Source organism: Scyliorhinus canicula, chromosome 3 (genome assembly GCF_902713615.1).
Source record: "Scyliorhinus canicula chromosome 3, sScyCan1.1, whole genome shotgun sequence".
Classification (NCBI taxonomy): Eukaryota; Metazoa; Chordata; class Chondrichthyes; order Carcharhiniformes; family Scyliorhinidae; genus Scyliorhinus; species Scyliorhinus canicula.
This window is the reverse complement of record NC_052148.1, coordinates 207,089,883-207,105,703: the sequence shown is the minus strand read 5'-3', so window position 1 is coordinate 207,105,703 and position 15,821 is coordinate 207,089,883. Positions and strand designations below refer to the sequence as shown.

The following is a 15,821-nucleotide window of genomic DNA, read 5'->3' as shown; positions in this document are numbered from 1 at the left end:
TGGCTTAACCGGCAACGCCCAAATCCCATAAATAAAGTTTTAAAAAATTACGGGGAGTATTCTTGTAAACTGAAGATAGCATCAAGTAATATGATATTTTGTCCGCCAGTTTTAATGTTGCACTGCAGCTATGGCAATTCATCAAACATATTTTCCAGCAGCCCTGTGAAGTGTACATGCTCTGAATTGTTTTATGATCTTCTAGCTGTCATTCTTTGGAATGTTACCAAGAATGCAGGAATCACATTTTATGCCACACCCAAGCATTGCAGGTTAGGATATTGCTGTGCGCAGTCAGTAAAGGATTGCTGCTAGTGGAAAATATTCATTTCATGAACTAATTTTCACCCCACTGTTAAGTTTAAATTGAAAATTGAACTGAAAACAGCGGCGCAGTGATCATCACTGGGACTACGGTGCTGAGGACGCGGGTTCGAATCCTGGCCCTGGGTCACTGTCCGTGTGGAGTTTTCACATTCTCCCCATATCTGTGTGGGTTTCACCCACACAACGCAGAAGATGTGCTGGTTAGGTGGATTGCCACGCAAAATTGCCCCTTAATTGGAAAAAAAAATGATTGGTTACTCTAAAAAAAAAAAAAATTTTAAAGTTCAAGTTCAGGGGAGCAAGAATTTCCTGTAGCCTCCGCCCACCACCACCCCCAAGTCTGCCACCTGTGTCTTCGACACAGCGATGCTGTCCCCTGCTGCCTGAAGGAATGTGGAAGCTGACTGGAAATTCCCAGATGGCCTCTCAATACAAGCCTTTATAAATCCTTATGCAAGCCAATTAGTTATGTGCTGCTTCTGGGCAGGTATTCCTGTCTGTCACCCACACACACACACCCACACAACCCCCCCCCCCCCCCCCCCCCCCCCCCCCCACGCCCAACATGCCACCCAGGAAAATGGCCCAGGGACGGGACGGAACAGGGGAAGCTGCACAAAGCCTAAAGGTCCAGCCCCAACACTTCTGAAGGCTAACACTCGCTTTCCTGATTAACTTTTGTCCTTTTTCTCTGTGCCAGTACAGTATAATGCAGTAGGAAGCAAACATCTGAATAATGCAAAACAAGGTATTTTTAGATACAACAGAGTAACAGGCGTTTATACCAACACACAACCTATCATCCGTCAACAACAAAACAAAGCAGATTAAATCTCTTTGGAAGACAAAGTCTGGTAAAACGTTCATTCGCTAGTGGCTAAAGTTGTTGAGCAAAGACTCAATGTCTTATTTGCATGTCAGGAAGTTGAGATAAAGGACAGAATCTTATGAACTTAGTCCCTGCCAGAACAGCGGGATGATTTTCAGTTTAGGAAACAACTAACCGATTTGCGGATCTTGAGTTTTCTTTTTCCCAGTGCAATAGAATTATCATCCTGCCCCAGGTACCCTGACTAATCAGGGAGAGCAGACAGGATGACAACCTAAAGCAGTTACGAAGGGTCTCTATTTAATGGTGCCAATGCAGAACTCACAATAGGAGCAAACAATCCAGTGGGAAGAAGCAAACACCGACAGAGTGGATGAAAAACATGGAAAGATTTCCCTGGTTCACAAACTTGTCCTTGCGGGTGATGATTGATGCAATGAAGACATGGAGAGGAGTTCTCTTTATCATAGAATTTACAGTGCAGGAGGCCATTCGGTCCATCGAGTCTGCACTGGCTCTTGGAAAGAGCACCCTACCCAAGGTCAAAACCTCCACCCGATCCCCATAACCCAGTAACCCCACCCAACACTAAGAGCAATTTTGGATACTAAGGGCAATTTATCATGGCCAATCTACCTAACCTGCACATCTTTGGACTGTGGGAGGAAACCGGAGCACCCGGAGGAAACCCACGCACACACGGGGAGGATGTGCAGACTCCGCACAGACAGTGACCCAAGCCGGAATCGAACCTGGGACCCTGGAGCTGTGAAGCAATTATGCTATCCACAATGCTAACGTGCTGCCCACCTGGAGTATGGTGGAGAAATGAGAGTGGAGTTACAGCCTGGCCATCCTTTTGGCACTGGAGGAGGAAGCTCTGGTAATCAGCAGAGTGGCAATAGTGCTGGTCATAGAGTCATAGACGTTTACAGCATGAAAACAGGCCCTTCAGCCCAGCTTGTCCACGCCGCCCAGGTTTTAACACTAAACTAGTCTCAATTGCCCAGAAACTTGGGTGGCACAGAGACTGGGTAAAGCATTGTGTAACTCAATACCACCGGGCACTGACCTGTCACTCATGTTGAATTGCTGCAACCAATATATTAAATCCCCTGGTCATCACCATGTCAAGGTTGAACCATTTTCTCATTGCCATGCAGCATCTCCCCGGGTGCATTTTCAGAGGTATATCAGAGATGAAGGAGGGGGCAGTGCAGTCCTCAGAGGAGGGCATCACTCTGAGGAAGCACTATCATATGATACCTGCATAGTCTCCACCATCACAAATACCCTCACCTCGGTGGGTCCAGCTATACATATAGAAATGGTGGCACCATGAAGAGGGGTACTTCTAAGCTAAGCAGGTGGTCAAGCAAAGAGCAACTTTGGAGAATCCACACTGGAGATCTGAGGATACCTTCAGCTATGTTTATCTTGACACAGATACTGAGCCTCAGGATTCATACACTAAGTCGGTACATGTGGAACAGCAAAGGGAAATGTTCAGACATCTGTCAATTTACAGAGGCAGTGTAGTCATAGAACATAGAACACACAGTGCAGAAGGAGGCCATTCGGCCCATCGAGTCTGCACCGACCCACTTAAGCCCTCACTTCCACCCTGTCCCCGTAACCCAATAACCCCTCCTTACCTTTTTTGGTCATTAAGGGCAATTTATCATGGCCAATCCACCTAACCTGCACGTCGTTGGACTGTGGGAGGAAACCGGAGCACCCAGAGGAAACCCACACAGACACGGGGAGAATGTGCAGACTCCGCACAGAGAGTGACCCAGCAGGGAATCGAACCTGGGACCCTGACACTGTGAAGCTGTGTTAGGCAGGCTGGGTCTGTGTGGACTGCTTTTGATGCCGTGTAGAGAGAGACAGGCTTCCAACACTTCATAAGATGCAACACGATTTTATTGAACAACTAACTATAATACATGCTTAACTGTGGGCTGACATGATGCTGCCTTGACTGGAGACCTGAGGCTAACCTGGCCAGACTAACTAACTGCCACATAGTGTTTGTACTAGCTGCTGCTCACGAGCTCTGACTGTCTCATTGGCTGGATCCCGAGAGAGCAGGAAAACTGGTGCCCTCTGGCTTTATAGTGGTCGTGTCCTGTCTGGTGATTGGCTGCTCTGTTCTGTGTGCTTACTGGTCATCCTGTGTGTCAATCACTGCCTGTCTGCACTCCATCATATACCTGGATGTATATTATGACACCAAGACATGCTGTTAGGTCATTTGGACATTCTGAATTCTCCCTCCGTGTACCCGAATAGGTACTGGAATGTGGCGACTAGAGGCTTTTCAGTAACTTCATTGCCGTGTTAATGTAAGCCTACTTGTAACAATAAAGATTATTATTATAATCAGGCAGTTGGAGATAGGGAGTCCTAAAGTGCCTGTTGCTCAGTTAATGCAGGAGGGTGATGATGATGACTCACATTGAGGAAGTCTGTGATTTTGCTAACGTCTGACTCGTCTGTCTGATGCCAGCACGCTGACTCCACGGCTCAGTCTGAGTGGGGTTGAGCACTACATTCTACTGGCGAATTAGAGACGAGGGTTTAGAGTGCCCTGCATCTTGCCCGAGCCATGTCACTGCAAATGAAACAGTCGCAATGAGAAGCTCTCATCGTTCAGAGGGCATAGTCACCCGGTATGAACAACTGTGTCCCAATGGTGAGACGTGCCATGCCATTAGGAACAAACATCAGATTCTGAAGCGTGTTATGGGCCAGGGTTTAGAGAAACCCAAAGTGTATCATGGAGTTCACCTGACCCATAACAGCTACTGCGTGTCCTTGATAAGTATGTACCTGTCAGGCAGGGAGGAAGTGGTCGAGCAAGGGAACCGTGGTTTACTAAGGAAGTTGAAGCACTTGTTAAGAGGAAGAAGGCGGCTTATGTTAGGATGAGACATGAAGGCTCAGTTAGGGCACTTGAGAGTTACAAGTTAGCCAGGAAGGACCTAAAGGGAGAGTTAAGAAGGGCGAGGAGAGGACACGAAAAGTCGTTGGCGGATAGGATCAAGGAAAACCCTAAGGCTTTCTATAGGTATATCAGGAACAAAAGAATGACTAGAGTAAGATTAGGGCCAATCAAGGATAGTAGTGGAAAGTTGTGTGTGGAATCAGAGGAGATAGGGGAAGCGTTAAATGGATATTTTTCGTCAGTGTTTACACTAGAGAAAGACAATGTTGTCGAGGAGAATACTCAGGTACAGTCGACCAGACTAGATGGGATTGAGGTTCACAAGGAGGAGGTGTTAGCAATTTTGGAAAGTGTACAAATAGATAAGTCCCCTGGGCCAGATGGGATTTATCCTAGGATTCTCTGGGAAGCCAGGGAGGAGATTGCAGAGCCTTTGTCCTTGATCTTTATGTCGTCTTTGTCGACAGGAATAGTGCCGGAAGACCGGAGGATAGCAAATGTTGTCCCCTTGTTCAAGAAGAGGAGTAGAGACAACCCTGGTAATTATAGACCTGTGAGCCTTACTTCGGTTGTGGGTAAAATGTTGGAAAAGGTTATAAGAGATAGGGTGTATAATTATCTTGAAATGAACAAGTTGATTAGCGATAGTCAACACGGTTTTGTGAAGGGTAGGTCATGCCTCACAAACCTTATTGAGTTTTTTGAGAAGGTGACCAAACAGGTGGATGAGGGTAAAGTGGTTGATGTAGTGTATATGGATTTCAGTAAGGCGTTTGACATCACTGATAAACACCCATTTCTTAAAGGTACATTTCTTAAACACTCATTTCTTAAAGGAACTCTCACATGGCAGGCATTAAAGTGGTGAGAAGCAATAATATTTAATGCAGTGACATTTCAAATGCATATCTGACAGTGTCCTTTCACACCTTCCCACTATGTCTAGTTGTGTCCCCAGGATACACATCCGAGGTAGAGGCGGTCGGCTGTCTTCCACACCCTGATGCCTGCGATGCCCTTGACGGGCCTCCTCTGGAGGGCCGAGACCAAGAGTGTCCTGGCCTAGTTTTGGGTGGCACTAGCGATGTAAACCACCCTGTTCTGTCTGATGTGCCTTAGGTGCGCTAGTCTCAGGAAGGGGGAAGTCAGATTTGCTGGGCAAAGAACCATGATTCAAATGTTAACAGGATATTCAGGTGCAACTGGAAATAGTTTGCAGCCTCAACTTCTCTCTAGAATTGTGAACAAAATATATTTACAAGCTATCGCCCCTCTGCCTCCTCACAGCTGTTCAAGTAAAATAAATATAATTACCAACTTTAATTAATCAACTGATTTCTCAAGCACTCCCACTCCAGAACTCTGCCTTTCGCAAGCATAATCTAATCTAGAACTTTGAGTGCTGTGTCCGTTCTGGCACCAACTCCAACACACTCATTACACCTTTTCTCCATCTGTGGTTACACATTCTCAGAGCTGACAATTTATTATGGTAACTCACTAAAATAAGCAATCAGGGCAAACATGATTTTTTTTTAAAATCATTACGGGCTGTGGGCGTCGCTGGTTAGGGCAGCATTTATTGCCCATCCCTAGTTGTCCTTCAGAAGGTGGTGGTGAGCTGCCTTATTGAACCGTTGCAGCCACTGTCCTTTTAGGGAGGGAGTTCTAGGATGTCGCTGCAGCAACAATGAAGGAACGGCGATATATTTACAGGTCAGGGTGGTGAGCGACGTGGAGGGGTTCCCAGGTATCTGCTGCTCTTGTCCTTCTAGATGGTAGTAATCATGGGTTTGGAAGATTTTGTCTAAGGAACCTTGGTGAGTTACTGCAGTGCGTCTTGTAGATCGTACACACGGCTGCCGCTGTTCGTCGGTGGTGGAGGGTTTGAATGTTTGTGGAAGGGGAGGAATCAAGTGGGCTGCTTTGTCCTGGATGGTGTCGAGCTTCTTGAGTGTTGTTGGAACTGCACTCATCCAGGCAAGTAGAAAGTATTCCATTACACTCCTGAATTGTGCTTTGTAGATGGTGGACAGGCTTTTGTGGGGGGGGAGAATTGGGCGAGTCACTCGCTGTAGGATTACTAGCCTTTTACCTGCCCTGGTAGCCACAGTATTAATATGGCTAGTCCAGTTCAGTTTCTGATCAATGGTAACCCCCAGGATGTTGATTGTGGAGGATTCAATGATGGTAATGCCATTGAATGTCAAGGATCGATGGTTAGATCCTCTCTGGTAGTTGGTCAGTCTGGCACTTGTGTGGCACAAATGTAACTTGCCACTTGTCAGCCCAAGCCTGGATATTGTCCAGGTCTTGCTGCATTTGGACATGGACCGTTTCATTATCTGAGGATAGATTGCAACACTGTATTGAAGAAGAGGATAGGTACTGCACATTTCTACTTTATTTCCCTGTCAATATGGTCCACTTCCTTAAAATCATTTTTACTATTAAAGCTATCCTTTTAAAAAGAAGAAATATAACCAAAATATGGCTTCAGCAACAACTTGTATTTACACAGTACGTTCACCATAACAAAACATCCCAAGGCACTCCACAGGGGTATTCCAAAATATCAGGCCACATAAGAAGGTATCAAAGTCATGTGATCTAATGCTTGGTCAAAGCCAGGTTTTAAGGAATGTGACTGGAGGAAACAGAAGAGAGATTTACACAGGGAATTCTAGATCTTAGGTCTGTAGGCAGATGAAGGTGTGGCAACCAATGGTGGAGTCATTCAGATTGGGGGTACTCAAAGCCAAAATTAGATGGGCACAGATATCTTAGAGGGTTGTGGGGCTGAAGGGGATTACAGAGATAGGGAGCATGAGACCATGGAGGGATTTGAAAATAAGGATGAGCGTTTTTAAAAATGAGGCATAGTTTAACTGGACACTGGCGTGAGTCAGTAAGCAAAGGAATGATAGATAAATGGGACTTGGTAAGAGTTAGAATATGGAAAGCAGAAGTTTGGATGGTCACACGTTTACAGACGATAGGATATGGGAGGCCAGCCAGGAATACATTCGAACAGTTAGGTTTACAAGTACCAAAGGCACGAATGAAGGTTTCAGCCGCAAATGAGCTACAGTAAGGGCAAAACCAGGCAATGTTACAAGGTGGAAACTGCTGTTCTTTGCAATGGCACCAATCTATGATCTGAAGCTCCTCTTGGGTCAAAGACTCAAAATGCTGCCAACAGTTTGCTTTAGTCTCAGATATTTCGAAAGGGAAGGATAGATTCAGTAGTTCAGGAACAAAGTTTTCAACTGAGACTCAAAGAAACTTGGCTTTGGTTGAGGAGGGAAGGTTTACCTTTGTCATTATAATATAGAATCTCATTGTGATTTTGATAGTCACCTTGGTACACTCATGGAAGCAGAAACCTAATTGGAGGGATTCAAATATGGAGCTGTGGGAAAGATGGGGATGGATTCAGGAAGTGAGAACCTGTTACTAAAAACATGCATAGAAAATAGAAGCAGGTGGTCATCATTCGGCCCTTCGAGCCCGCTCCGCCATTCATTATCATGACTGATCATAATGTTCAATACCCTGATCCCGCCTACCTCCCATATCCTTTGATTCTTTTAGCCCCAATAGCTATATCGATTGGATTGGATTGGATTTGTTTATTGTCACGTGTACCGAGGTACAGTGAAAAGTATTTTTCTGCAAGCAGCTCAACAGATCATTCAGTACATGGAAGAAAAGGGAATTAAACAAAATTCAAGAAAATACATGAGAATACATAATAGGACAACACAAGATATACAATATCTAAGTCCTTCTTGAAATTACACAATGTTTTCGTCTCACTTTGTGGTAGTGAATTCCACAGGTTCACCACTCTCAGGGTGAAGAAATTTCCCCTCACCTCAGTCATAAAAGCTTTACCCCTTATCTTCAAACTATGACCCCTAGTTCTTGACTCTCCCACCATTGGGAACTTTCTTTCTGAATCTACCCTGTCTAATCCTGTTAGAAATTTATAAGTTTATATGAGATCGCCTCTCACTCTTCTAAACTCTAATGAATAGAATCCTAACTGACTTAGTCCCACTATCCCAGGGATCAGCCTGGTAAACCTTTGCTGCATTCCCTCCATAGCAAGAACATCCTTCCTCAGATAAGGACACCAAAACTGAACACAACATTCCAGTGTGGCAACACCAATGCCCTATACAATTGCAGTAAAAGATTTCTATTCCTATACTCAAATCACCTTGCTATGAAGTCCAACATACCATTTGCCTTCTTTGCTGCCTGCTGTATCCTCGTGCTTACTTTCAGCGACTGATGCACGAGGACACCAAGGTCTCGTTGAGTATCCACCCCTCTCAATTTGCACCCATTCAAATAATAATCTGCCTTCCTATTTTTGCTACCAAAGCGGATAATCTCACATTTATCCACATTATACTGCATCTGCAATGCATATGCCCACTTACTCAGCCTGTCCAAATTCCACCAAAACATCTCTGCATCCTCCTCAGAGCTCACCCACCAACCCAACTTTGTATCATGTGCAAATTTGGAGATAATACATTTAGCTCCTTCATCCAAATCATTAATATACAATGTGAACAATTGGGGTCGGAGCACAAATCCCTATGGTTCCTCACTCGTCATGGCCTGCCAACCAACTTTCTATCCATCTCAAGATACTAACCCCAATAACATGCACTTTTAACTTTCCATAGTAATCTGCCATGCGAGACATTGTCAAAAACCTTCTGAAAGTCTAAATAAACCACATCCACCGGTTCTACCTGGTCGACTCTACTAGTAGATTTGTCAAGGACTTTGGAGAGAAAGGGAAGGTTGGAGATGGGGGTCATAGTTTATAAAGTTAGTGAGGTCATGGGATGTTTTTCAGAAGAGGGTGGGTGACAGTAAAGTTAAAGGAGAGCAGGACAACATATAAACTCTGAGGTACGATCACAATATTGGCCAGCATGGGGAGAGACCACAAGGGGGAAAGTGGGTGGTCAGCAGTTTCATGGAAATAGGGTTGAGAGAGCAGAAGGTGGATCTCATGGGCAAAAGAGATAGGGGAGAAATTAAAGAAAGCTGTGGGCTCAGGGAAGAATAGGGGTGAGCTTTAGAGGAAGTTTGGGCCAGTGAAAGTGCCAGGTCATGGCAAAGGCAGTGGATTGGATGGTTTTGATCTTGATGACAAAAAAGTCTACATGAGCTCCTGACACTTATTCTTCGAGCTGAATTGGAAGAGAAAGAGGAGAGGGGTTTAAGAAAGCAGTTTGCAGGTGAGAAAGGAAGGACGCAATAGTGCTCTAAGTGGTGCAGACAGATCTGCCAGTGGTGGTAGAACCAGTTATCTTCCATTTCCTTTCAAGTCATCAGCACAAATTGAACTGAATTTTTAACTTAGTTAAGATAGAAAGGTTACAACAAATCAAAACTGACAAAATAACTGGTATTAAAACGATACCCAATATGTAAAGGTACGCATACGAAAATGCATTGAATCAAAGAACAACAAAATTACCTTTACAAGTGAAACAATTGATGTGGAAGAACTTGTTCTGCACCCGCAGGGCCTCTCCTTTACAGGGCTTTCCACACTTGTGGCAAAGGACCCCAACACCAGATGGCTTCCCCAAGGGACTGTGCATAGCCAAGTGTGGGGATACTGGAAAAAAAACAGAAAAACAAATTAGGCAACAGTTATTTTTCAATGCAGCCTAATGAAAGGGGCAGGTAACGGTAAAGAGGCCATAGTCCCAGATGACCATTGGTTGCTTTCCCCTTTGAGGGGGAGAGCTGACTGGTGGTGATTTAACCTGAGGATCACCACACCTCAGGTGAGGAGCAAGGTTGAGAAGGCGGGCCGAGAAGAACCTCAGCTGATACAGGAATTGAACCCCAGCTGGTGGCCTTGCTCAGCATCGCGTGCCAGCTGTCTAGCAGGCAATGAACCCATGATTCTCGTTTCTATTTCAAAGTTCAAAGTCTTCAGGGGAATAAATCAAGAACAATTATCAGACTGTCAGACAGGCAAGAGGCATGAAGTAATAACTAATGACAAAACAAGCACTGTAACCTATTTTAGAAAATTACACTAAGCATACAGATAAATGTTTTGTTTTACATACAACATCACATCACAACATCCTTCTCAATACAGTACATTTTCCTAAAATAATTTCAGTCATTAAAATACCTTGAAAACCCCCCAAATATGGTCAAAATATAGGCCGGCATTCTTGGGCCGTTCGCTGGCTCCCACCGGCAGAACAATCCCACCCACGGGTTTCCCAGCAGCATGGGGTGGCTTCAATGGAAATTCCTATTGGCAGCAGCGGGAACAGAGAATCCTGCTGCCAGCGAACGGCACGCCGCCAAGAAACACTGCTGGGAGACCTTAGGCCATGCGCCCATAGTTCCACAAAGAGAGTCAGCATGAATTAGACTGCTTTTTAATTTAGTTCAGAGAGAAAGAAAGCTTCAAATGTCTTTGTGGGGAAGATGGTCTTACTGGTGAAATTCATTGGCTTTATCTAGTATCCATCCATACGTTACAGAACTTTTCTCCTGTACAATTAAATACTTTAGACCAAAATAAGAAAGATGTGTCCCATTAGAGCGAGAGACTATAAAATCCATATTGTAGTAGATTCCTTGTTATTAGAGCATGTCTAGGCTGCAAATAATGTCATTGCCTTCTACGGTTCCACTTTTTTTTTAATAAATAATTTTTATTGAAGTTTTTACAAAATACAAAATGTAAATATCGTAACTCTATTAACGTACACCCGCGGTAACACCCCGGAAACAATGCTCCCCAGCTGCAAGAGCAACTTCAAACAAAAGGAAAAAATAAAAATAAAAAACAGAGACCAAAAGACAGAGAAAAGAGACAAAAAGAAAAACAAGGGAGAGATAGCACCCTCCACAAACCCATGTGTACAGTTCTCCCCCCCCCCCCTCCTTACCCCCCCCCCCCATCCTTACCCCCCCCCATCCCCATCTCTCCCCCCCCCCCCATCCTCATCCCCCCCCCTCCCCCCGGGTTGCTGCTGCTGCCGGCCTATTTCCCTACCGTTCCGCCGGGAAGTCCAGAAAGGGCTGCCACCGCCTGAAAAACCCTTGTACTGATCCCCTCAGGGCAAATTTCACCCTCTCCAATTTAATGAACCCTGCCATATCCGAGATCCAGGCCTCCACGCTTGGGGGCCTCACATCCTTCCACTGGAGCAAGATCCTCCGCCGGGCTACCAGGGACGCATAGGCCAGGACCCCGGCCTCTATCGCCTCCTACACTCCCGGCTCCACTGCAACCCCAAAAATTGCGAGTCCCCAGCCTGGCTCGACCCTGGATCCCACCACCCTCGACACCGTCTTTGCTACCCCCTTCCAAAACTCCCCCAACGCTGGGCACACCCAAACAATATGGGCGTGGTTCGCTGGGCTCCCCGAGCACCTAGCACACCTGTCCTCACCCCCGAAGAACCTACTCATCCTTGTCCCCGTCATGTGGGCCCTATGCAGCACCTTGAACTGTATGAGGCTAAGCCTCGCACAGGAAGAGGAGGAATTCACTCTCTCCAGGGCATCCGCCCATGTCCCCTCCTCAATCTCCTCACCCAGCTCCTCTTCCCATTTACCCTTCAGTTCCTCCACCGAGGCCTCGTCTACCTCCTGCATCACCCGGTATATGTCCGAGATCCTCCCTCCTCCGACCCACACCCCCGAGAGCACCCTATCCCGCACCCCCCGTGGAGGCAGCAAGGGGAACCCCTCCACCTGCTGCCTGGCAAACGCCCTCACCTGGATGTACCTAAACATGTTCCCCGGGGGGAGCCCAAACTTCCCCTCTAACTCCCCCAAGCTCGCGAACCTCCCCTCCACAAACAGGTCCCTCAACCTCCTAACCCCTGCCCTGTGCCAGCCCCGGAATCCGCCATCAATGCTCCCTGGGATGAACCGATGGTTCCCACGTATCGGGGCCTCCATCGAGCCCCCCATTTCTCCTCTGTGCCGTCTCCATTGCCCCCAAATTTTGAGGGTAGCCGCCACCACCGGGCTCGTGGTATACCTCGTTGGAGGGAGCGGCAACGGCGCCGTTACTAGCGCTTCCAGGCTCGTGCCCACACAAGACGCCGCCTCCATCCTCTTCCATGCTGCCCCCTCCTCGCCCATTATCCACTTACGCACCATCGCTGCGTTGGCCGCCCAGTAGTACCCACAGAGGTTGGGCAACACCAGCCCCCCGCTATCCCTGCCTCGTTCCAGGAACACTCTTCGAACCCTTGGAGTCCCATGCGCCCACACAAATCCCGTGATACTGCTGTTGACCCTCCTGAAAAAGGCCTTTGGGATAAAGATGGGGAGGCACTGGAACAAGAACAAAAACCTCAGGAGCACCGTCATCTTAACGGACTGCACCCTCCCCGCCAGTGACAGCGGTAACATATCCCACCTCTTAAAATCCTCCTCCATCTGCTCCACCAACCTTGTGAGGTTGAGCTTGTGCCGGGCCCCCCAACTCCCCGCCACCTGAACCCCTAGGTACCTGAAGCTCTTCCCTGCCTGCTTCAGTGGGAGCCTACCAATCCCCTCCTCTTGATCCCCCGGATGCACCACAAACACCTCGCTCTTGCCCAGGTTCAGCTTATACCCCGAGAAACCCCCGAATTCCCCAAGGATCCTCATCACCTCCGGCATCCCCCCACCGGGTCCGCCACATACAGCAGCATGTCGTCCGCGTACAGTGACACTCGATGCTCCCCCCCCCCCCCCCCCCCCCCCCCCCCCCCCCGGCACCATGTCCCTCCAGTTCCCTGACTCCCTCAATGCCATGGCCAGGGGCTCAATTGCCAACGCAAAGAGCAAGGGGGACAGGGGGCACCCCTGTCTCGTCCCCCGATGCAGCTGAAAGTACTCCGACCTCCTCCTATTCGTGGCTACACTTGCCATCGGGGCCTCATAGAGCAGCCTCACCCACCGAATAAACACCTCCCCAAATCCAAACCTCTCCAACACCTCCCACAAGTACTCCCACTCCACCCTATCGAAGGCCTTCTCTGCGTCCAACGCCACCACTATCTCCGCCTCCCCTTCCACCACCGGCATCATAATGACATTGAGGAGTCTTCGCACATTTGTGTTCAGCTGCCTTCCCTTCACAAACCCCGTCTGGTCCTCATGTATGACCCCCGGCACACAATCGTCTATTCTAGTGGCCAGGATCTTTGCCAACAGCTTAGCATCGGCGTTCAGCAACAAAATCGGCCTATATGATCCGCACTGCAGAGGGTCCTTGTCCCGCTTCAGGATCAAGGAAATCAGCGCCCGCGACATAGTTGGGGGCAAAGCCCCCCCTCCCTTGCCTCGTTAAAGGTCCGGACCAACAGGGGGTCCAACAGGTCCAAATACTTTTTATAGAATTCCGCCGGAAACCCGTCCGGCCCCGGCGTCTTCCCCGACTGCATGCTCCCTATCCCTTTGACAACCTCCTCCAACTCGATCGGCGCCCCTAGTCCCTCCACCCGCTCCTCTTCCAACCTCGGGAAACGCAACCTGTCCAGGAAGCGCCCCATTCCACCCTCCTCCACCGGGGGCTCAGACCGGTACAGTTCCCCATATAAGTCCCTGAAGACCCCATTAACATCTACTCCCCTCCGCACCACCTTCCCAGCGCTATCCCTCACTCCCCCAGGCCGCGTCTCGCTTCCGGAGCTGGTGCGCCAGCATCCTGCTCGCCTTCTCCCAGTGTTCATACACCGCCCCCTGTGCTTTCCTCCACTGGGCTTCCGCCTTTCTGGTCGTCAGTAGGTCAAATCTGGCCTGAAGGCTACGCCTCTCCCCCAGCAATCCCTCCTCTGGGGCCTCCGCATATCTCCTGTCCACCCGCACCATCTCCCCTATCAGTCTCTCCCTCTGCTCCCCCCTCTCCCTATGGGTTCGGATGGAGATCAATTCCCCCCTCATCACCGCCTTCAATGCCTCCCAGACCGTCCCCACCCAAACCTCCCCGTTATCATTGGCCTCGAGGTATCTCTCAATACACCCCCGGACCCTCCCGGCAACCTCCTCCTCTGCCAGCAGCCCCACCTCCATGCGCCAGAGCGGACGTTGGTCCCTCTCTTCCCCCAGCCCGAGGTCCATCCAGTGCGGGGCATGATCCGAAATGGCAATGGCGGAGTATTCCACTTCCTCCACCCTCGATACCAGCCCCCTGCTCAGGACAAAAAAGTCAATCCTCGAGTAGGCCTCATGTACATGGGAGAAAAATGAGTATTCCCTGGCCCTTGGCCTCGCAAACCTCCAAGGGTCCACCCTCCCAATCTGGTCCATAAATCCCCTCAGCACCTTAGCCGCCGCCAGCCTCCTACCCGTCCAGGACTTGGATCGATCCAATGGGGGATCCAGCACAGTGTTAAAGTCTCCCCCCCCATGATCAGGCCCCCCACCTCCAGGTCCGGAATGCGGCCCAGCATACGCCGCATGAACCCCGCATCGTCCCAATTTGGGGCATAAACATTCACCAACACTACCCGCTCCCCCTGCAGCTTGCCACTCACCATCACGTACCTCCCGCCACTGTCAGCCACCACCTTCAACGCCTCAAACGACACCTTCTTCCCCACCAGGATCGCCACCCCCTTACTCTTCTCGTCCAGCCCGGAGTGGAATACCTGGCCCACCCACCCCTTTCTCAGCCGGACCTGGTCCACTACTCTCAGGTGTGTCTCCTGGAGCATGCCCACATCCGCCTTCAGTCCCTTCAGGTGCGCAACTACTTGGGCCCTTTTGACCGGCCCATTCAGCCCCCTCACATTCCAGGTTATCAGCCGGATCCGAGGGCTCCCTGCCCCCTTCCCCTGCCGATTAGCCATACCCCATCCCTTGCCCACCCCCGGCCAGCGTCCCACGCTCTGCCAGTTTCCCACGGCAGCACCTGCACCCCCTGCATCCTCCAGCTCCTTCCTGACCGTTTCAGCAGCAACCCGGTAACCCCCCCCCCCCCCACCACCCCACCCCCCCCACCACCCCACCCCCCCAGGCTAGGACCCCTCCTAGCCACGCCCCCCCCCCCCCTACAGCACTCCCGTGAGCCAGGTATCTTCTGCTGACCCTGGCGGCTCCCGCCCTACTTTCAGCTCCTAACAACGTGGGACTGCCCCTCCTCCATAGTGCCCATCAACTGGTCCACCCTCCCCCGCTCCTGCGCGGGAAAAGAAAACCCCGCCCCCTCCCTCGCCCAGCGCGGGGACCCCGCAGAAAGCCCGCGCTTTCGCCCTGCCGGGCCCCGCCTCCTCCAGGGCCACTCCCATTGTCAGCCCCCCCCCACCAGCTCCCCAAACACCCCGTTTACGCCTCAGTCCAAACCTGTCCACCCAACTCCTGCTAGAAAACCCATAAAGAAAACACCCGTACGGCATCACCCCACCCACCCTTCGGCCACCCCACATCATACCCTGAACCCCGCAAATACACATACAGTATAAATAAATACAGTATTCTACAGCATCCCCCATCCGGGGGACCCTCAGTTTGTGTCCAGTTTCTCGGCTTGCACGAAGGCCCGCACCTCCGCCGGGGACTCAAAATAGTGGTGCCGATCCTTGAAGGTGACCCACAGACGGGCCGGCTGCAGCATCCCAAACTTTAGGGCAGCACGGTAGCATGGTGGTTAGCATAAATGCTTCACAGCTCCAGGGTCCCAGGTTCGGTTCCCAGCTGGGTCAC

At 49.5% G+C, this 15,821-nt stretch overlaps 1 protein-coding gene across 7 annotated transcripts in view; it reads right to left on the bottom strand.

Moving 5' to 3' along the window:
- ablim2 (actin binding LIM protein family, member 2) overlaps window positions 1-15,821 on the bottom strand; it is a 432,986-nt gene that overhangs the window by 340,964 nt on the left and 76,201 nt on the right. For all 7 annotated transcript variants that reach the window (XM_038792087.1, XM_038792086.1, XM_038792085.1 and 4 more), the window contains exon 2: window positions 9,616-9,759. In XM_038792087.1, coding sequence (XP_038648015.1) covers window positions 9,616-9,759 — 144 coding nt within the window. The remainder of the gene's footprint in view (window positions 1-9,615; window positions 9,760-15,821) is intronic.